At 37.5% G+C, this 22,801-nt stretch overlaps 1 protein-coding gene across 5 annotated transcripts in view; it reads left to right on the top strand.

Annotated features, from left to right (window-relative positions):
* Positions 1-22,801, top strand: part of TNPO1 (transportin 1) — a 93,905-nt gene that overhangs the window by 34,172 nt on the left and 36,932 nt on the right. For 3 of the 5 annotated variants that reach the window (XM_027520341.1, XM_027520338.1, XM_027520342.1), the window contains exons 2-8: positions 6,829-6,942; positions 9,681-9,756; positions 13,245-13,394; positions 16,262-16,368; positions 18,037-18,170; positions 18,811-18,892; positions 22,008-22,130. In XM_027520341.1, coding sequence (XP_027376142.1) covers positions 6,829-6,942; positions 9,681-9,756; positions 13,245-13,394; positions 16,262-16,368; positions 18,037-18,170; positions 18,811-18,892; positions 22,008-22,130 — 786 coding nt within the window. Of the gene's footprint in view, positions 1-6,552; positions 6,694-6,828; positions 6,943-9,680; positions 9,757-13,244; positions 13,395-16,261; positions 16,369-18,036; positions 18,171-18,810; positions 18,893-22,007; positions 22,131-22,801 lie in introns of those variants that run through there. The other 2 variants (XM_027520339.1, XM_027520340.1) reach the window with 2 other exon arrangements.

Raw genomic sequence — 22,801 nt, 5'->3', positions numbered from 1 at the left:
CTTGGAAGGAAAGTTATGACCAACCTAGATAGCATATTACAAAAGCAGAGCCAACAAAGGTCCGTCTAGTCAAGGCTATGGTTTTTCCAGTGGTCATGTATGGATGTGAGAGTTGGACTGTGAGGAAAGCTGAGCACCGAAGAATTGATGCTTTTGAACTGTGGTGTTGGAGAAGCTTCTTGAAAGTCCCTTGGACTGCAAGGAGATCCAACCAGTCCACCCTAAAGGAGATCAGTCCTGGGTGTTCATTGGAAGGACTGATGCTGAAGCTGAAACTCCAATACTTTGGCCACCTCACGTGAAGAGTTAACTTATTGGAAAAGACCCTGATGCTGGGAGGGATTGGGGGCAGGAGGAGAAGGGGACGATGGAGGGTGAGATGGCTGGATGGCATCACCAACTCGATGGACATGAGTTTGAGTGAACTCCAGGAGTTGGTGATAGACAGGGAGGCCTGGCGTGCTGTGATTCATGGGGTCACAAAGAGTCGGACACAACTGAGTGACTGAACTGAAGTGAAAAGAGAAAAATTTGAAGTACTAAGTCCATTTCTGAAACATTTCTGAATCTTCAATATGTAAAAAGAATGGTAATTATTTTAAGAAAATTTAATATTAATCTTGATATTCTATTTAATTTATATAGATGTAGTTCACTGCTTAAGTAAATGATTTCTACCTCATAATCCTGGTGTACACATTTAGCTTGAAATACTTCAGATGTTATCCATATAACCCTGAGATATCTCTCGCTACCTTAAGGTAGTATTCTCCTAACTTTAATGACTGTTACTGTAGTAAGTCCTGGAGATAGAGATGGCAGTGGTTGCACAACAGTGAAAATGTACGTAATGCCACTAAATTGTACACTTTAAATGGTTAAAATGCTAAATTTTGTATTATGTGTATTTTGTTATTGTTGCTGTTGAGTCACTCAGTCGTGTCTGACTCTTTGCCACCCAATGGACTGCAACATGCCAAGATTCCCTTTCCTTAACTCATGTCCATTGAGTTGATGATGCCATCCAACCAACTCATTCTGTCTCCTCCTGCCTTCAGTCTTTCCCAGCATCAGGGTCTTCCCCACTGAGTCAGCTCTTAGCATCAGGTGGCCAAAGTATTGGCTTCAGCATCAGTCCTTCCACTGAATATTCAGTGTTGATTTCCTTTAGGATGGACTGGTTTGATCTCCTTGTAGTCCAAGGGACTCTCAGGAATGTTCTCCAGTACCACAATTCAAAAGCATCAGTTCTTCAGTGCTCAGCCCTCTTTATGTTTCACCTCTCACATCTGTACATGACTACTGGAAAGAGTTGTGTCTGACTCTTTGCAACCCTGTGGACTGTAGCCAGCCAGGCTCCTCTGTCCTTGGGATTTGCCAGACAGAAATACTGGAATGGGTTGCTATTCCCTTCTCCAGGGGATCTTCCCAACCCAGGGATCAAACTCACATCTCTTAATGTCTCCTGCATTGACAAGTGGATTCTTTACCACTAGCACCACATGGGAAGATAGCATTCTCTCTATGGACCTTTGTCAGCAGAGTGATGTCTGCTTTTTAATATGCTGTCTAGGTTGGTCATAGCTTTTCTTCCAAAGAGCAAGAGTCTTGATTTCATGGCTGCAGTCACCATCTGCAGTGATTTTGGACCCCAAGAAAATAAAGTCTGTCATTGCTTCCATTTTTTTCCCCATCTGTTTGCCATGAGTGATGGGACAGGATGCCATGATCTTTGTTTTTTGAATTTTGAGTTTTAAGCCAGATTTTTCACTTTCCTCTTTCACCTTTTTTAAGAGACTCTTTAGTTTCTCTTCACTTCCTGCCATAATGGTGGTGTTGTCTACATATCTGAGGTTATTGATATTTTTCCTGGCAATCTTGATTCCAACTTGTGCTTTATCCAGCCAGGCATTTCTCATGATGTACTCTGCATATAAGTTAAATAAGCAGAGTGACAGCATATAGCCTTGACGTACTCCGTTCCCAATTTTGAAGCAGTCCATTGTTCCATGTCCAGTTCTAATTATTGCTTCTTGACTTGCATACAGGTTTCACAGGAGGCAGGTAAGGTGGTCTGGTATTCCTGTCTCTTTAAGAATTTCCCACAGTTTGTTGTGATCCATACAGTCAAAGGCTTTAGTTAATGAAGAAGTCAGTGTTTTTCTGAAATTCCTTTGCTTTTTCCATGATCCAGCGGATGTTGGCAATTTGATCTCTGGTTCCTCTGTCTTTTCTAAATCCAGGTTGTACATCTGAAAGTTTTCAGTTCACATAATGTTGAAACCTAGCTTGAATAATTTTAAACTTTACCTTGTTAGCATCTGACTTGAATGCAATTGTGCAGGAGTTTGGACATTCTTTGGCATGGCCCTTCTTTGAAAACTGACCTTTTCCAGTCCTGTGGCCACTACTGAGTTTTCAAATTTACTGATATATTGAGTGCAGCACTTTAACAGCATCATATTTTAGGATTTGAAATAGCTCAGTAGCTCAGTAGAAATTCTACTACCTCCATTAGCTTTGTTCTTAGTAATGCTTTCTAAGGCACACTTGACTTCAACACTCCAGGATGTCTGGCTCTAGGTGAGTGACTACACCACATGGTTATCAATATAACCATGGATATAGTTCTTTTGTGTATTTTTATATAGTTCTTTTATGTATTCTTGCCCACCTTTTCTTAATCTCTTCTGCTTCTGTTAGGTTCTTCTGTTTCTTTCCTTTATTACGTCCATCTTTGCATGAAATATTCCCTTGGTATCTCCCAAGTTTCTTGAAAAGATCTGTCTTCCCCATTCTGTTGTTTTCCTCTATTTTGCATTGTTTACTTAAGAAGGCTTTCTTATCTCTCCTTGCCATTCTCTGGAACTCTGCATTCAATTGGGTATGCCTTTCCCTTTCTCCTTTGCTTTTCTCTTATCTTCTTTTTTCAACTATTTGTAAGGCTTCCTCAAACAACCACTTTGTCTTCTTGCATTTCTCTTTCTTTGGGATGGTTTTGACCACCACCTCCTGTACAGTGTTAGGAACCTGCATTCATAGTTCTTCAGACACTCTGTCTACCAGATCTCATCCCTTGAATCTATTCATCACTTCCACTGTATTCTCATAAGGGATATGTTTAGGTCATACCTGAATAGCCTCATGGTTTCCCCTACTTTGTTCAGTTTAAAGCCTGAATTTTGCAATAAGGAGCTCATAATCTGAGCCACAGGCAGCTCCTGGTCTTGTTTTTGCTGAGTGTATGGAGTTTCTCCACCTTCAGCTGCAAAGAATATAATCAGTCTGATTTCAGTATTGACCATCTGGTGATGTCCACATGTAGTGTTGTCTCATGTTGTTGGAAAAGGGTGTTTACAATGACCAAGTGTGTCCTCTTGGCAAAACTCTGTTAGCCTTTGCCTTGCTTCATATTGTACTCCAAGGCCAAACTTGCCTGTTTCTCCAGGTATCTCTTGACTTCTACTTTTGCACTCCAATCCCCTATAATGAAAAGGACCTCTTTTTTGGTGTTAGTTCTAAGTCTTGTAGATCTTCATGCTGCTGCTGCTGCTGCTGCGTCACTTCAGTCGTGTCCGACTCTGTGTGACCCCAGAGATGGCAGCCCACCAGGTTTCCCCGTCCCTGGGATTCTCCAGGCAAGAACACTGGAGTGGGCTGCCATTTCCTTCTCCAATGCATGAAAGTGAAAAGTGAAAGTGAAGTCGCTCTGTCATGTCTGACTCCTAGCGACCCCGTGGACTGCACCCTACCAGGCTTCTCCGTCCATGGGATTTTCCAGGCGAGAGTACTGGAGTGGGGTGCCATTGCCTTCTCCAGTAGGTCTTCATAGAACCATTCAACTTCATCTTCTTCAGCATTAGTGGTTGGGACATGGACTTGAATTTATGTGATATTGAATGGTTTGCCTTGGAAACAAACAGAGATCATTCTGTCATTTTTGAGATTGCACCCAAGTACTGCATTTCAGACTCCTTTGTTGACTATTAGGGCTATACCATTTCTTCTAAGGGATTCTTGCCCACAGTAGTAGATATAATGGTCATCTGAATTAAATTCACCCATTCTGGTCCATTTTAGTTCACTGATTTGTAAAATGTCGATGTTCACTCTTGACATCTCCTGCTTGACCACATCCAATTTACCTTGATTGATGGACCCAACATTCCAGGTTCCTAAGCAGTATTATTCTTTACAGTGTCAGACTTTCATCAGACTTTACTTTCACCACCAGAAGTGAGTGAAGTGAAGTGAAGTCGCTCAGTACTGTCCAACTCTTTGCGATCCCATAGACTGTAGCCTACCAGGCTCCTCTGTCCATGGAATTCTCCAGGCAAGAATACTGGAGTGGGTTGCCATTTCCTTCTCCAGGGGATCTTCCTGACCCAGGTATCGAACCCAGGTCTCCTGCATTGCAGGCAGACGCTTTACCGTCTGAGCTACCAGGGAAATCCCTCACCACCAGACACATCTACAACTAAGCATCGTTTCCACTTTGGCCCAGCCTCTTCATTCTTTCTGAAGCTATTTCTTCACTCTTTCCCAGTAGCATATTGGACCACGTACTGGCCTGGGGGGCTTATCTGGTGTCATATCTTTTTTGCCTTTTCATACTGTTCATGGAGTTCTTAAGGCAAGAATACTGGAGTGGTTTGCCATTCCCTTCTCCAGTGGACCATGTTTTGTCAGAACTCTCCCCCAGTGTGCATCTATTAAAAAATGAAAAGTTAAATCTATATGTAGTGGCCTGGAATGATGGCCATTCAATGTTGTGTGTTTAAAAGTTGTAGAGTTATTTAATAATACAGTATGTGGCATGATCCTAAAATACAAACCAGAACTATATATATGTTTGCGAATAGAGAAAGGTGTAGATGGATTCGTTTCAGACTAGTAAAACTGATTGTGTTAGGGCTGTAAGTTTAGTGATGGATTTAAATTAACTTTTTGTACAACCATGTTGTTTAATGTGTTGTAATATTGTTTTTGTAATTGTTTTTGAAATTTCTGAAGTAAAAAAGCCAGGAGGGAAGGGGGAGTTGTTTTTAACGATAGAAATTATAATAGGGATCACAGTGTGAGTTGCTGACCGAGAAGGCACAGGAGAAACCTTGGTACTAGTGGTGATCTTTATCCTGATGCAGATGTTGGTTACACCAGGTGTATTCACTTTATAAACATACATAAGTTTGTATGCTTATGATTTGTACAGGTTATTGTACATATCAATTAAACGTTTCTTAAAATTATGGCACAGAAATACAATGGAATACTTTGTTTTTAAAAATACTCTAAATATTTAATGATATATGGAATTGGCCCAGAAACAACAGTCTCATCATTATAAAATATATAAACACACAGAATGAAGACTCCAATAAAAACATGACAATATTATTAATAGATATTATGTCCAGATACCATTTTTTGGTTTGGAGATTAGGGGGTTGGGTCATTGAGGAAGTTGGTAGAATTTGGTAAAGAAAACCAGATTACAGGATATTAAGCAGAAAATAAAAGTGAAGGAGAGAGGGAACGTTTTTTTTTTTTTTTACAAATATAAGAAAGAAAAACAATACTAACTGTTGTTAGTGTTTTTTTTTTAAACGAACTGTAAGGTCAGGTAATTTTTTTTTAACCCCAGCTAGGAAGAGACTCCTACTAGGAAGGGACTAATTTCAGATTTCAAACTATCAAGTATAATAGTAGGTCGTTATGAAAAAGCCCCTCCTTCAGCAAATTCATGCTGAATTACAAATAATTCATGCTGGATACTTAAGTTTTGTTTAAGCATTCAAAGAAACTGTCATTGATAGGATAGTTTCCACTGATTATAGTAGATGCAGCTCATAGTAGTTTAAGAAACCTGTACTCCTCCCAGTTTTAACTAATTAACTATTGTCATTTCCTGTGATCTTTTTGCTCTACAGTTACCACTCAGGGGGCAAATAATATCCCCTCTGGCCAGAGTGATAATAAAATAAAATGTATGTGAAAACACATTAATAGAATTAAACACTATCCAGTTGTAAAGTTACATTCTTTTTCTTGTTTTTTCTTCAGCCCTAAGTCATTAGTTGTGAATGTGGTTATTTCAGGTGGAGTTTAACTTAAAGAGTTCAAAAGTTGAAGTTTATGAAAGAATGCATTTTTTTCAGTCGTTTTGCAAATGTAAATGCAACATGTAGTGTTTATTCAAGTGTGAGTTGTGATGCAATCCATTTTTAATATTTTAGACTAAATTTTAGTATTTAGTACTTTATATATCAAATTTAAATATAAACATTTGTTATTCTAAGTATTGTTGAGCCGTCAGGGGAATTAGCAGGCTTTTTTCCCTATTAACAGTCATTCTTAATTATTAACCATGTTAATTTAAAATGATTAAAATCCCAAATCAGATCTCCAGGTGTCTCGCAGGGGGTTTGCTTTTTTTAGATTAGCCCTTAAATCAGTAATAATCTGGGTGGAACTAGAGTTGGGTTAGGTTGGAGAAAACTGCGTGGCACTAGGACCCAGGGGGCTCCCGTGAGCGGATCTAGGGGCCAGATTGCAAATTCGCGGTGACTCAGTCTGGTCGGCTCCTTGCGCTCAGCGGCCGCGGCGGCAGCAGCAGACGTTGGCGGCCGAGCTGCTAGGATCAGTTCCCCCGGGTTTCACCGTCCGAGACTTCCTTCGGGGCGCCCCAGGCAGGTCTGAGGCGTCCGGGGAGCGCAAGGGTCGTTGTGGCGGGGAGGAACGGGGGTTGCTCGGCGCGGGAAGCCCTCGGGCCTGTGCACGGGGAGTAACATTTGCTCCGTCTCTTCCTGTGTCTGGCTTTATTTGCAGCAAACCAAGATGGAGTATGAGTGGAAACCTGACGAGCAAGGGCTTCAGCAAATCCTGCAGCTGCTGAAGGAGTCCCAGTCCCCCGACACCACCATCCAGAGAACCGTGCAACAAGTATCCTTTGCGAGGCCTCGCCACCGCCCGCGCCGCTCTGCCGTGCCGGGCCCGCTCTCGCCGGCCGGGAGGCTCCCGCCGCCCCTCCCCCTCCCCGCTCCCGGATCCCTCCGCCCTCCGCGCGCCCGCCCGCGAGCAAGGCCCGCCCGCCGCCGCCGCCGCCGCCCCTGCCCGGCGCCTCGCGCACGCGGCCCTCGTGCCCCGAGCCCGGGCCGCCGCCTGGCCCGGCGGCTTCCGGCCACAAGAGGCCGGGGGCGCCCAGCCGCCGCCCGCGATCGCGACATGTGCACCGGCCGGGCGCCACGTCCTCCCTCGCGGCGGGCCGCTCGGGAAGGCGGAGTGGCTGGGTGCCGGCGCGGACCCCCGGCGAGCAGGCCCACACAATGCGCCGGGCGTGCAGGGGGCGGCGGGCGAAGCGAGGGGCCGGGCGGGCGCGCTGCGTGCGCGGCCGCGCTCGCCGGCCTGAGTAGGGTGGAGCCGGCGCGGGGTTTGAACTCCCTGGGTGTGGGGCCCGGGATTTCTTCCAGGCCCTGATCCTGAAGAGCCGGAGACCTAGGAATGAGGGCTCCCAGGACTCACTTCGAGGCTGCTCAGGCTAACACCTGTTGCGAGCTCCCTGCCTCCCAAGTGAGAAATCTTTGGCTCGAGACGGTCTGCTCAGTTACCCAAGTCTTGACCGAGTTTGCTGGTGTAGCGGTCCTGTTGCTAAGGCTTTAGTGGCAGAAAGGCTTAACAGAAGAACCAGAACCTCTGCTGTGTGTGCGCTCTGCAGTGCCCTAAACTGCGGTCAAATGGAGAGCTCTTCCTGCATCTAATAAAGGAAACAAATTCACCCGATCATAAAATAACTTTTAAGATGAAGTTAATTGTTTAAAAACTTCAGCCTGTGTTCAAAAATGCCTCTTAATTTTTATTGTTAATAAAGAGGGAAAATTGGTTAGTACGGAATTTGGTAAACTCTTTTGGTGTAGTTTGGACTTAAGTTTAAAATACTATAAACTTGGGGTTAAATCGAATTACTTGAAAAGCTCTGGTAAATAAAGTTTCTCAAAGTACTGCATTGCTGTAATTTAAAACCTCGAATAGGCGAGTATCTAGCCTTTTGATTAATTAATACTGATTATTTTAAAATGGAGGTGTTAATGATTTAGGTCTGCTTGGTTTGGTGTTTGTTTTTCTTAAGCCATTTTGCTACATAGTACTGAGGGAATAGTAGTTGGTTTGGGGTGTATTGGAGCTTGTATTTGAAACATTGCTGTTGCGCAATCTTAATTTGTATTATCATAGCTTTAGAAATGATAGAAGTTGAGTTTTGATGAATTATAGGTGTTAGTATGACAGTTAAGTTAGCCAAGTCACAAACCACATTGTAATTTATTCTGTAGCATTGTATATCATAATTTCTTGTTTTAGTGCGTTATTTATTAAGTACTCTGTATGCTCAGTACTGTGCCTGGGCTAAGAATCAAATTTACAGTTCATTCTGTATGCCTGGAGCATAGTATACTGTCTGCATAAGGAACAATTTAAATTTCAGTAGATAAAGGTTAATAGTATTTTAAAAATACACACTGCTCTATATTTTCAAAGTGCCTAATGATGACCTTGTTCTTTGTTTCCTTAGCAAAGAATGTAATTACTGTTTTTGTATAGACTTGAGCACTTTTAGAAAGACCGTTATAATAATATGGATAGATAGCTTAAGTTCCTAGGAAGTAAACCTTATTAGGAAGTGTTTATGAAAAATTATTAGCATATTAGCATACTGTTAATCTTGGCTGTTCACTAAAAAAAGAAATCACTAGGGTTTTTTGGTCAAAGAAAGTACAGCTTCTAGAGAAATGTATGTTGATAGTTAATTTATGTTCTGGCCACTGAACACTGAGAATATTCTAGTGTGTGATAAATAGCTGATATGGTGTGCCTGGAGTTTGTATAGTGGATTTAATTTAAAGATCTAGGTCTACTGAGAAAATTCTAATAAAACCCAATTAGAGGTGTTATTAAAAAGCGTATTAGGGTTTAAAAGGGCATGAAGAAAGACGTAGCAGAGCAGTATGTCATTGTCGCCTGCCACAGGATGGAAACCTGCACGTGTGTGTCACTGGTAATGGCAGATCCTGGTGGGGGAGTAGGGGAGAGGGGATAATTGTAGAACTATTGCAGTGCAGTAATTTCATAACAGTGACTTTATATAATAAGATTTGATATGTAGACTTGTACATAAATAGCATTTTATGTAAATTTCTTGAATTCTGAAGAAAAATTCTAATAGTGTTTAAGTTAAAAGGCGATTTTTATAAGGTTAATTTCTGTAAGTGATCTCTGAAAGACTTGTTTTTGTTCATTTGGAGTGCTTTTCCTTTTTGTCATTATTTTATATGTTAATACCTTTCTGATTAAGGTTTGTGGTTTTTTTTTAGTTCAAATAGGTCAAAGAAATTGTTTTGAAAATTTTTTTCATACAATGTGCACCTATACTGAAGGTGGAAGTTGACTTACTTGTATTGAAAATAATTGATGTAAAATAGTTTAATATTTTAACCATAAAGCTCATAAGAGGTTTAACACAGCCATTGGTGTGTTCTTGGAATAGTGTATTGATGGTTTTAATAGGATAACTTTATTCTTACTGAAAAAAAAATGCAGGCCTAAAAATCACAAAAGAGATTATTGATTTTAGATTAAAAATACTGAATTCCTTCCTTATAAGTTTCCTTAACTACTGTTTGTTCTAGAAACTGGAACAACTCAATCAATATCCAGACTTTAACAACTACCTGATTTTTGTTCTTACAAAATTGAAATCTGAAGGTAAGTAGGGTTTGTGTTGAAAGCTACTTAAAAGTTTTTTACATTTTTTTTTAATAAGTCTTTAAGATGTACTAAAATATATGAAGAATTACTCATTTTAAAGGATTTCATTTTGTAGGAATCACTTGCTTTAAAGATATGGAATGAAAGTGTTACTAAAGCATTTGGATGCTTGATGAGCAGTCAGTTGTTAGTTGGGGGTTTTTGTAATAAATTCATTCTTCGCAAATGAGAAAGCATTTTGCTAGAGAGATTGATTTCTTTTATACACAAATCGAATGTAGGATTTACTAAAAACTTACTATATGGGTGATCATATTTGTATGATTGAAAGTTGATTTAACCAAAATGAAGTCATGTATAATACCATCACCAGGTAATTGTTAATGCCTTAATTCTGTACTTCAGTTATATGGCCATGTACTATTTTAATTGTTAACAAAAAGTAGAATCATTCTATTCATAGACTTGTAACTTTTTTAAACCTTCTAACAGTATACATGAAACCTTTTCATTAACTATTCTACAACCATTTTAAATTACTTTTATAACAAAGCTTGAAAACTAACTTGATTTTTAAATGACATAGTCATTTGATTGTTTCCTATACATGTAATGTATCTCTCTTGACTCTGTTTATTACATGAATATTTATGGAGCACCACTCCTTGCCAGGCAGTTTGCTGGCTCAAGAGCAGTGAAAGTGAACAGAATAATAAGGATCTCTGTCCTCATGGAGCTTACACTGTAGTGAGAGGTGTTCTCAGAGTTGAGTATTCCCTTCCTGGGATGTTGTCAGACACTCAGAATGCACTCGGGTAATTTTTGAGAGACTGATTGGCCTCTAAATGAGAAGTTACGGTGCTTCATTAGTGCTTCTGTAGTTAGTAAAAGCACTACACTTGGAGTTAGGAAATAAGTCTTAAACTCTGACACTCATTTCATCTCTCTTTCATCTACAAAATGCCTGTGTTAGACTACCAGACCGTATGTAAGGTTTCAACTCTTAAGTGCTAGCGAGCGGGTTAATGACCTTAAAATCTCACTAATCTTGTATTTACTCAGATTTTAATGTTTCATGCCAGTGTATAGTGATTTATTTTGAATTATTTTAAAATTTTCTAGTTAATTTTAGGAATTTTAATTTGTGATTGAAGCATGTAAGAGAAACTTTAGAAATTTCAAAACTTAAATTGCAAAAAACTAAAGTTTTTTGGCATATCTTTAAATTCAGCAGCTAATATTCCTAGTTTGATAAGTGCATATTAATGTGATGTGTTATTTCTTAATATAGAAATTTTCTTTTTCCCACATAGAAGTTGTAATTAGATAATGCTTTAAGAACTTTATATTTAGTAAATGAATTTTTCTAAACATAAGTGTTTTACTTGAAAATTTTATTTTCACCAAGCCATCTATTCTCTGTCCTGTCCTCATCTTAAATTCCAAATGTTAAGATTTTTATAATGTTATACTCTTTCTTAAAACTTTCTTGGGATATGAGGATACATCAGAAGTATTTTTAAAAGCAGACAAATGACAAACTTAAGTAGCAAGAGAGGTTGGTGTGTAACTGTCTCCCAGAAGACCTATGAATTATAAAACCATGAAATGTTGGAAAAGGTTTTACTAACATTTGCTATTTCTTCCTGTGTTTATTCATTTATTTGGAACACAAGGTTGCTATATCTAGTTTTCTGTTTTAAAAAATTAGCATTGTGACCATCCATATTAGAGGAGGAGCATAAGTAAAGTCTTTAAATCAATATGCTTATTTATTTAGGAACCTTTTTGCCTTTCCTGCAGTAAAATTTTAGATATGGAGAGACCTCAGATCAGCTCATCTACTTCCCTCACTCTGCAGATGAGAATTGAGACCTAGTAAAGGAGTCTTTAAGAAAGAGGACATAGTTAATTTTAACTCCTTTCACCTTGTGATTTTTTAAAAACTCTCCATCTTGTAATCATAGTTGTAAAAATGGTATAGTGTGTTCATTGTAAGTAAATACACATGCCATTTAAAATAAAATTATACAACTGAATTATTGATGGCTAACAAGACAAAAACATGTGTTGCTTGAGGAAGTTAAATATCTGGCTATTCTTTTATTTTATGGAAGTTTTAAACTTTGAAGAGAATTTAGAATTGCTTTTGTTTCTAAGTTACTGATTGAATGGTGGTAATTGAAACCAGGAAGAAATTTTTGGAGGGTGACATAAAAGGCTCGTAGGCTGTGTTGTGGTGGCTCTAATGGTTCATTTGCAAAGAAACACAGTCTTTTTGTCCCCCCATGCTGTACCCTTGAAGAGTTCAATACCAGTCAGACTTTGGGGACATACTGAACTAACTAGAACAAGTTGGGTTATTTTCTTTTTTAATAAAGTACGTAAAATAACAGTGCCGAAATAGCATTCTGTGTTCCGTAAACCAGTTCCACACGTCTTCCAGCCCTTTAAGGAGGGTGATACTATGCCATCATCAAGTAGAGGCTCTGGAGACAAACTCCTCAGGTTGACACTTTGGCTTCCGCAACTCATAGTCTATTCTGTGTGAGTTAGGCAAAGGCCTCAGTTTCCTTGTTTGTGCAGTGGAGATAAATTAATTCTTGTCTCATGAGGTAGTGAGGATTAAATGCAGACTACTTGGAAAGCACTTAGCAGTGTTTGGTATGTAATGAGCATTGAGAAAATGTTGACTATTGCTAATATTGTTGGTGATAATACAGATTCTTAAAGCATCAGTTATATTCTACTGATATTGGTTCTTCAGAATTTGTTAATATCATCTACGGATTAAACTTCTTTTACATAGATTCTTTTTTATTTAATCTTCTGGAAATTTAAAAATTGTTTTACCCTCTCCCCCCTTTTCTTTTTAGCTCAGAGGCAAGTGAAAAACATGATATAAATGAACGGCAATTATTTGTATGTGAAGGTGATCCCATATGTTCTTTGTCCACTTAATTTTTAATAGGATATCTTTAGTGACTAATACTTTCATATCTGTAATTTGATGTTTGCATCAGGTTCCAATAAAGCTTGAGTACATTGGCCATATATAAACTTAAATTCAATCAGTGGTTCTCAACCAGGTGCAGTTTTGTTGTGTTTCCCCCGCCCATCCCCTTCTCAGTGCCCAAGGAGACATTTGACATTATCTGGAAACATTTTTGGTTGTCACAATTTGCAGAGGTAATACTGGCACCTATGGTCAGTGATACTGCTAAACATCTTACAGTGCATAGGACAGCACTCCTAAAGAAAGAATTACCTGGCCCAGAATGTCAATAATGCCAAGGTTGAGAAACCCTGAACTATAAATCATGGAGCTAATCCTTTGTAATCATTTACAGTATTTTCCCCCCTGGTTATAGCAGATTAATGAAATATTACAATCAATTTTTTAATGTATTTTAAAAGTTACATTCTTGATATATTTTGAAATGAAAACGACTTTAAAACTCAGTAGTAGTGTTATTTTATTACAGATGAACCCACAAGATCATTGAGTGGTCTCATTTTGAAGAATAATGTGAAAGCACACTTTCAGAACTTCCCAAATGGTGTAACAGACTTTATTAAGAGTGAATGTTTAAACAATATTGGTGACTCCTCTCCTCTGATTAGAGCTACTGTAGGTAAGTAATGTTACAATTTTGCTTATCTTGTTTGTGACTGGGTTGGTTTCTGACATGATTGATGATTTCCATAGGAATTTTGTCATCCGGTTCATGTTGAATTGTGATGGGGAAAATTTTTCATTGCTTCTTTTGACATAATGTTAATGATTACAGGAAAAGTTCTCTGGATCCTTTGAGACCAGATTCACTAGTAGTTGCTTTATCAAAGTTGGTTAAAATGGGCCGTTAAAAAGTGATGCTAGTGTAGAACTCCTGTTTTTCCTTTGAGTTCTTTAACTGTCTTTCTTGTGTTATACATGGGGTATAATTTCCAGTTTCACTTTCTTTTACATATAAAGAGAAACTTCTTTGTAAGACAATTTATGTGTAGGACTTTAGGTTTTTACTATGTACCCCCTTGTTTTTAATATTTGCCTTGTATATACCTAATTAACATCAATTTTTTAGTCTTTTTAGAGTATTTCAACTTGTTTTCAGTGGAAGAACAAATTTCTATCACTTTATGAAATACTATTAGATGCTTAATTACGGTAACTGAAATAAGTAGTTTTGGGAACCAACACAACTGACTCTTGGTAAGCACACACATCCTCTGGTAGAAGCAGAAATAAACATGTACTATGGAACAGCCGACCAGTGGGTAGATTTCATATGCCATGGGGTTTCCGCAGCCATATTTCACAGGGACCTGAAAAGCTTCTGTTAATCAGGTTGGTTAAATGGGATTCAGTTAAGAACTTCCATAATGAATCAGTCATTTTCATTAAAAGTTCTCTGCTTTTATATATTTTGTCTCCTGGTGGGATTGAAAAGTACCTGGTTTATCTCTTCCTTACAAAACAGAAGCTCTTTGTAACTTCCCTACAAATACTAAACATTGCCATTATTAACACTCATTTTAAATAGGATATGTAGAGGGCATTTATAATTTGAGAAAAGGGTCTCCCTCCATAGGTTATTCTTGTGGACCCTCATGTATGCCTGATTTTCTACCAGACTCTTAACACTGGTTTAAAAAAAAAAAAGATGGTGAGTGTATACCAGTCTTAATTTTTTTTTTCATCTTAAGAATGCATTTTGGAAATCTTGCCAAGGAAGTGTATTTGGAAGGACCACATTTCAGTGACTGTGTGGTAATCCATTAGATAGACGTAGAATTGTTTCTGTTAAAGAATGTATGGTTGGTTTGTAATGGGTATTGCTGAGTACTCAGTTTTCATGCCCATCTTTGGTAAATCCACTGAAAATTACAGTTTTTCACTTTCTGTAACTATGGTAGCATTAGAATTTTTTTTGTGAGTGGATGCAATTATATGGGGCCAGATTAATTTGAATTTGTCAGTCTACAAACATTCTTTAATACTGTCTTAGAAGTCGTGAGTGTCAGCAGACTGTTAGTACCAAATTTTATCTTGTGTTTAATTTTTATTATTACTTGTTTTAAAACATGGCTTGGTTTCCTTTAGGCAGATCCAGAACTTTCTTGTTCCCCCAACTCTTTATATTTTGACTTTGGGAAAGAATACATGGCAAGAAAGAACAGATTTACTATTAGTCTTGCTGCTTTTTGATCTTACCAGAAAGTAACTTATCTTTAAAATGCTATCAATACAATGATCCTCACCATACAGTTCAATTTTTTCAGTGGGGAGTAAATCCTGGCCAACAACTTTACTCTTTACATTTTTTAGCTCTTTACCATTGGGAGCAACCTGCTCAAAACTCACAATGGAAAACTCAAAGAGAATTTATGCACACAAACAGTAAAATTTGTTGTTCAGTAATAATTATTATTATATGCTCTGCATTTTGTGTACACATCACTGAATTCTCAAAATAACTATGAAGAGAACTTTTTCTCTTCTAAAAATTTTCTTTTGCAGATTAATAATTTGAAGTACATATAATTTGCCTACTGTCATTATGGTGCTGAAAGATCTGTAATCACTAAGCATATTACATTATGTTAACTACTATTAAATTTTCTAAGGCAGAGAAAAACAATGACACAAAAGTTTTTTGTTACATATTTCTGTATTTGCATAATCCTTAACTAAGAGCTAAGTTACACAACACAGTTGAAATAATCCAGTCAAAGTGACATGATCAGTAAGCCTATGTCAGTCAAGCCTCCACAATCCACGATCACCTTGCCAGTGATTCATCCTTGATCCCCATAAGTGGGAACTGTCGTAGGGGTGTATGGCCTGTCTCCAGGAGAGGGATTGTTGCCAAAAGAGTGGGCATGTAGAAATGTTCTTGACCGATGGCTCATCGACTTTCTCTACCATGGGTCACAGCTTTGATACTAGGTTAAGTCGGAGCTGCTGCTAAGTCGCTTCAGTCGTGTCCAACTCTGTGTGGAGAGCTGTTCTTAGTTCTTTGATGTGTTTTTAGTTGAATCTAATAGTCATATTCATCACCCAGTACTAAGTGTTGCTAATAACATTTTGGTGTATTTTCTTTCTGCTCTTTTGTATGTATTTTTTATAAAATAGGAGTAATTTTAATTAGTAAGAGTATTCTTGGCATTATTGGAGAAGAGCAAGTTGTCTTTTGTACAGATACTTGTTAAAAATAAAAAGAGGGTGAATTGTTGGAAAACAAGATGAGAAACGGCTCTGATTTCTACTGGGATTTTCCACAGATACGCTGTGATGATGCAGGGATCCTTGATAAATATTACGATTGACATGATTTGCAAGTCTTACCATGATTTGGAACATTTAAATGTGTGTGTGTGCGCACGTGAACCCACTTGCAAGAACATGATGTAAGCGCTTGGCATTGGCTTGTGGTTGCCCACAAGGCAATATATAACATAATGCAGTCACATTTCCTAAACAGACATGTTTTCTTTCAAGGTATTTTGATCACAACTATAGCCTCCAAGGGAGAATTGCAGAATTGGCCTGACCTCTTACCAAAACTCTGCAGCCTGTTGGATTCTGAAGATTACAACACTTGTGAGGTAAGGATTTTTGCTTCATACATAATTTGTCTTGTCATGTTGTGTATTAGTAATCTTGAGAAAAAAGAATTCCTCTGAAACAAAAAACATCAAAACTTAGAGACCTAAAGTTACCTTTTGTTTTAAGTCAGTGATCATTTACCTTGCTGTTTTCCATAAAGACCGTTAAGTTATGAAACCTCTTTACTATACTTCCTACAGAGAAAAATCTTCTGTTGTATTTTAGAGCTATTCTTGGGTGTGTATATGTATCATCAGCAAAGCTACTGTCAAGCTTAATCGGTTGTAGTATTTTTCAAAGGTGGACTTAATTAAATGTACTGAATTCCCAGACCATGGGTACATTTTCAGTGTCTCTAAGTTGTTTGGTGCCTCTTGTATGATACGTCTGAAGTATATCTAGTATTGTTTTAATTATAAATTATAGTCTCTTGTTGTTTGTCACTGATCAGGTCAGTAGCAATTTGGGGAGAGAAGAGGGAGTCTGTATGGATTTGTTTTCCTGTAATTTCTCACCCAATGAGGATCTTACCCATCTCTTTCATTAGCAGGTGAAAATGATGTCTTAAATGGAAATCATTTTAGATGTTTTGCCTCTTGAGGCAGTGACTTAATCTCCTCAAAAAAGAGCAAGGCTTGGAGGCAGGGCGGATATAAAAATAACCTAATGTAAAGGAATCAAGTGGTCTTTTTAACTTACCATTTATTGCCAGGTTGGCTTGGGGGAGAGAGGACCAGGGAGAGGAGAAGCTAGCAAAAAGGAGTCTTAAAAAGTCACTCTTCTCCCTCCTTAAAAGAGAAGGAAAAAAGCTTGCATTCTCACATACATGTTTTCTAGTAATGCCTTGGGAATACACTAAGATTATAGGAAAATAAAAATAATACTTAGCTGTAGGGTAACAGTTGATGAAAATTTAAATAGTGCTTTGGTATAAAGACAACAACATAAAGACCAAAATCTTAAGCAAGCACTTTGCAAGAATAAAAAGTTTAAACTGATTATCATGAAATCACGGAGCTGCTGTCATACAGTATTGAGTTAACTGTACTGTAGCGAATGAGCACCAAGGTGCTGCTGATAAGATTATAAACAGTAAACGAGGTGGTTGAGGTAACTAACAGGCTAGATGATCCATGCAGGAGCTCTCCAGATAAGCCGCTTGGTTGTAAAATGGTTGTAGGAAAATTGCCAGTTGAATACAATTTTTATCAGTGAATGATTTATATGTAAATAGTTATGATAATTAAGGTTTCTTTTGGTATTTCAAAAAGAAGTGATACAGTGGTTAGACTTATACATAAAAGTAGAGTTTACATTGTTTTAACAAATCAATATTTAATAAGAGAAAAATTAGTGTTGATTTAAAAATTGACAAGAATACTTCAAAAGTTGTTTTTTAATTAGATGACATTACTTACAATCCCTGCCAACCAGAATTCTAATTCTGAGTCATTTAATGCTAAAATTAAAATGTGCCATTATGTTTAAATTATGGTTTTAAATCAGTGGTATAATTTTTCTTAAAATTGATGATTAAATATATGGATTTCATGATGCAGATTTTATGTGGGCTGAGAACATTAATCCATACAAATTAGTTAATATTCCTCAATTTGCTTTTTAAATGGCTTCATTTTTAATTCTAATAATTGAAATGTCTTTTACAGGGAGCATTTGGCGCCCTTCAGAAAATTTGTGAAGATTCTGCTGAGATTTTAGATAGTGATGTTTTAGATCGTCCTCTCAACATCATGATTCCCAAATTTTTACAGTTCTTCAAGCACAGTAGTCCAAAAATAAGGTATCTATATAGCCAGTATTAAATTCACTTATAAATTCTGATACAAACCTGACCACTCCCTTACTTTGCATTACCTAGTACTTTTGTGATTGCATGTGTGCTCAGTCACTAAGTCACGTCCACCTCTTTGCGATCCCAAGGACTGTAGCCCACCAGGCTCCTCTGTCCATGGGATTCTCCAGGCAAGAATACTGGAGTGGGTTGCCATGCCCTCCTCCAGGGGATCTTCCCAACCCAGGGATCGAACCTACATCTCCTGCATTGCAGGTGGATTCTTTACCACTGAGCCACCTGGGAAGCCCTTTCGAAAGGAATGCATACCCATTGTTTTTTAATCTAAAATAGTTCTCATTATGTTCCCATCCAACATCCCACTCTTGAGAGTGAACATGTCCTTTCAGACACTTTTACACTTTCTTAAAATTATTATTCCACAACCTGCGTTTTTCACTTGACACAGAAAGAATGTGAAGTATATGTTAATACATAGAGAATTTTGACTCAGTCTTCTTAATGGTGTGTGTGTACAAATGGCTATACATACACCATAATATTTTTATGGAGGAATATTTAATTTCTTGCCAGTCTTCTGTAAATGGAAAAAAAACTTCAATGAACATATTTTAAATTTTGTTTCTAGGTCTCATGCTGTTGCATGTGTCAATCAGTTTATCATCAGTAGAACTCAAGCTCTGATGTTGCACATTGATTCCTTTATTGAGGTAAGATTCCTGCCCCCCCCCCCCCCACCTTACTTTTGAGAAGATTGGAAAATGTTAAATGCATATAGTTTTATTTTATAAATGTAATAAGTTATAATTATGAACTGGCAATATCTAAATTGCTTGTGATAGTATTAAAATTGGATACAGTTAAACTTTATAATTCTCATTAACTGGAAAAAAAAAAAACTACTTCTCATACTGAGTTTTTTACTTGTATAAACATTGTGATATATGTTTGTTTGATACCTTGATTATAAAAATTTCTGCTTCAATCTACTATTCAAATTGCATATGGAAATTAAGCCTCCAAGCTCATTTGTGATAGGAACATGAAGAGGTTGAATGAACTTACTTTGATAAAGAATCTGAAGTCTGGACTTCAGACTTTAGACTGGAAGGATAGTACTTTATTTTTTCCATTGGTTTTCAGTGTAAAATGAGAGGTTTGGGAGAAAAATTGGCGCATCTTAGTATTTCTGAAGTTACTTTTTTTAATAAAAGTGGAAAGACGACAGCTGTAGTTTTTTGGCCATTCAGCTCTAAGCAGTAGAGTTTCTTTTCAGAACTTCTGCTCAGTAACAGCAATTTTGAAAGGGTTATTAAAGTTCCTTAAGTATTTCACTTTTATTTTCATCATATGAAATTTAATTAAATAGTCTATTCCTTTTTAGCTGTTCTTTAAAAAAAAAAAAACAAAAGATCCTCCAGAGACCATACTGCTGGTATTCCTGTTGGGAAATTACCAGAAAGAGCTGAGGAGAAATTGTCTTTTTTTGCTTATCACTTAAATTGACAAACTTCTTTCTTAAACGACTGAGTGACTGAACTGAACTGAACCAATCAAGTGCAAATAGTAGCCATTAGAATCCTCGAGCCATTTGAAAACTGAAACAAAACTAGGCATCTTAAATGCATTTTCCTGAGTACCTACTGTGCTTGTGCTAATACTACATAAAGAAATGTTACGCTTCAAGGTGTTTCAGTCTGTTCAGGGTAGTGGACCACTTGTAGTACAGGCAGTAATAGAAGTCTGGAGAGTAAGACTGCCTGGGTTCAGATCCCAGCTCCACAGCTTAGTAGCTGTTAACCTTGGGCACCTCATTTAACTGGTATTTTCAGTTTTTAATAAAGCTAATAATAGACCTACTTTGTTGGATTGTTATAAAGGTATTTGCTAAAAATGGAATAGTGCCTGATGGAAAGTAAGCACTCCACATGCTAGCTACTGCTATTATTTTTAGAAGCAGTAGTAGTTTTTGTTGTAATTACAATAGTATTTCCACTCAGTAGTGTTCTTTCATAGCTCATTAAAGAGAACAATGGTGGACACACCAGCATCTTATACAGAGATGTAATTTAGAATAAAATTTTCTGAAAATAAAAACTCCACAGGACCATACTTAGCAAGTGGAACAAAAACATTTCCTGACATTTAAAATTATTTTCCATTAGTATTAAATACCATATTAACACTTCTTTGCTGCTTGATAATACAGTAAAGCTCACCTGGTTCTTCATCCTTTGCTTCGGTTGCCAGTGTTTTTATCTGGGGCTGAAGCCATGCCTCTGAGTCTGGTGGCACTGATAACGAGTGGTCAGCCGCCAAACTGTCCAGCCCTGTGACTCCATGGACTGTAGCACACCAGGGTTTCTGTCCTTCACTGTCTGCTGAAGTTTGTTCAAACTCATGTTCATTGAGTCAGTGATGCCGTCCAACCGTCTCAATTCTCTGTCACCCCTGCTTCTCATGCCCTCAGTCTTTCCCAGCATCAGGGTTTTTCCAGCGAGTTTTTTCACATCAGGTAGCCAAAGTATTGGAGCTTCAGCATTGGTCCTTCCAATGAATACTCAGAGTTGATTGATGAAAAGTGTATTGATCACTAATACATGGCTATAACATACCTTGATAAAGCTGGGTATTCATGTGTAAGACAGCATCAAATTTAATGAACAATTGTATAAAAGCAGCACCTGCTGGAAAAACAGTACTATTTCCGACTATGTAAAATTAAAAGTGCAACTACAGAGTTTTGAAAGCCTCAGAAATAGAGGCAGGATTTGGAGAAATTAAAGTTCTCAAAATGCAACATACTGTCACATTTGATATTTAAATTATTCTATTGTCTTACCCTTTCTTTGTAATTAGATTTCAGATTCATATGTTTGGAGACGTTTCTGTGGTCCTGGGAAGAGACAGTGGGACACATTGGATTTTACTTATTTTATTTTAGCTCTTTTTTTTGCTGCTTTCAATTTGTGTGTGTGTGTGTGTTTGTGTGTAAAGTAAAACCTCAGGAGTGAGATAGGGAAGGCTTACTGTTTTCTCTTCTTGAATCTCCACTTGAACCTCTTCAAGAGACAACTTCTAGTGAAGGCTTGTTGGTATAGTTAACTGAGCGTGGACTTACCCATACTTTTGTGAAAACCAAATTCAGGTCCCCCACTTGCTTGCAAGTTATATGATGTCTAATCTGCATTTCTCTCTCGGTCTATAAAATTGAGTAACAACATCTTGGAGTTGAGAACCATTCAGATTTTTTTTTTTTTTTTCACTTTTAGAGAAACTTGAGAACAGCATCAGATTGATTGCTACCTTTATTATTTTTTAATAGTTTGACTTAGTGAACAACAGTTGAGGGTTAGGTTGTTAGAAACTCTCAGTATATATGTCCCAATTGTTGATGCTCTCATAGAACATGCGCCTGTTAAGAATCAGTGTTGGTAGGAATACTCTATTGACAGTAATTTTGAAGGATAAATCAGATTGTATTTTAATAATTATCTTTATTTCTGGGTGAGCTGGATAAATGCTCCTCTGTCCTAATGACATGGTTTTATTCTCGCAAACTAAAAATTACTTCAGAACACAGCCGCTCATACTCTTGTTTAAAAGAATGGCTATAGATCATTTACTGAAATCATAATTTTTGGCAGTTAGCTTCCTGTGTTTGTCTTTATAATCTAATACTGTGGGCCAATTAATTCATAAGCCTTTATTTGTGCTATATCTTAGAGTTTCTTTAAATATTACCACCTTGAAGATAATATTATATATAAATCTTTCTAGTATATTGGAATATTTAACTAGAAGAAAATTTTTCTTGTGTGATAGAATCTCTTCGCCTTGGCTGGTGATGAAGAACCAGAGGTACGGAAAAATGTGTGCCGGGCACTTGTGATGTTGCTTGAAGTTCGGATGGATCGCCTGCTTCCTCACATGCATAATATAGTTGAGGTAATACAAGCAATTTAAAAACTTTCTCCTCCTCTTCCCCTCAGGGAAATTCTTGGGCACAAAACATACAGTGTGAAATCACTGTTTTCTTATTTGTCACATTTGGGCTATAAAAATTAATTATGATTGCCTTAAAATTATAAGTTATCATTATGGTGATTTTTCTTTCATGAGATTTAAGATGTTATAGAGAGGAAAGTAATTTACAGGAGTAGACAGCTTTTAACTGTAGTGTAACTAGGAAATATGTAGATGATTTGTATTTACTAGATACAACTTAGGCCAATAAAATTGTAGTAGATAAAAATTTGTTTTCTACACATAACTGCTAAGTAGATCTGATCAACTTTTGATTTATGGTAACAATGAGATTTCTAAGTCGAAAATATATAACCTTTATAGTGAGTTCTAGTAGACCATTTAGATTTTAAGAGATTCTCTTTCAGTTTTTATGTGATGAAAATAATTTTATGTAAGTACATTGATCACTGATCAGATCAGATCAGTCGCTCAGTCATGTCTGACTCTTTGCGACCCCATGAATTGCAGCACTCCAGGCCTCCCTGTCCATCACCAACTCCCGGAGTTCACTCAGACTCATGTCCACCGAGTCAGTGATGCCATCCAGCCATCTCATCCTCTGTCGTCCCCTTCTCCTCTTGCCCCCAATC

This window comes from Bos indicus x Bos taurus, chromosome 20 (genome assembly GCF_003369695.1).
Source record: "Bos indicus x Bos taurus breed Angus x Brahman F1 hybrid chromosome 20, Bos_hybrid_MaternalHap_v2.0, whole genome shotgun sequence".
Lineage (NCBI taxonomy): Eukaryota > Metazoa > Chordata > Mammalia > Artiodactyla > Bovidae > Bos > Bos indicus x Bos taurus.
Note: the sequence above shows the minus strand (reverse complement) of the source record. Positions and strands in the feature narration are given on the sequence as shown.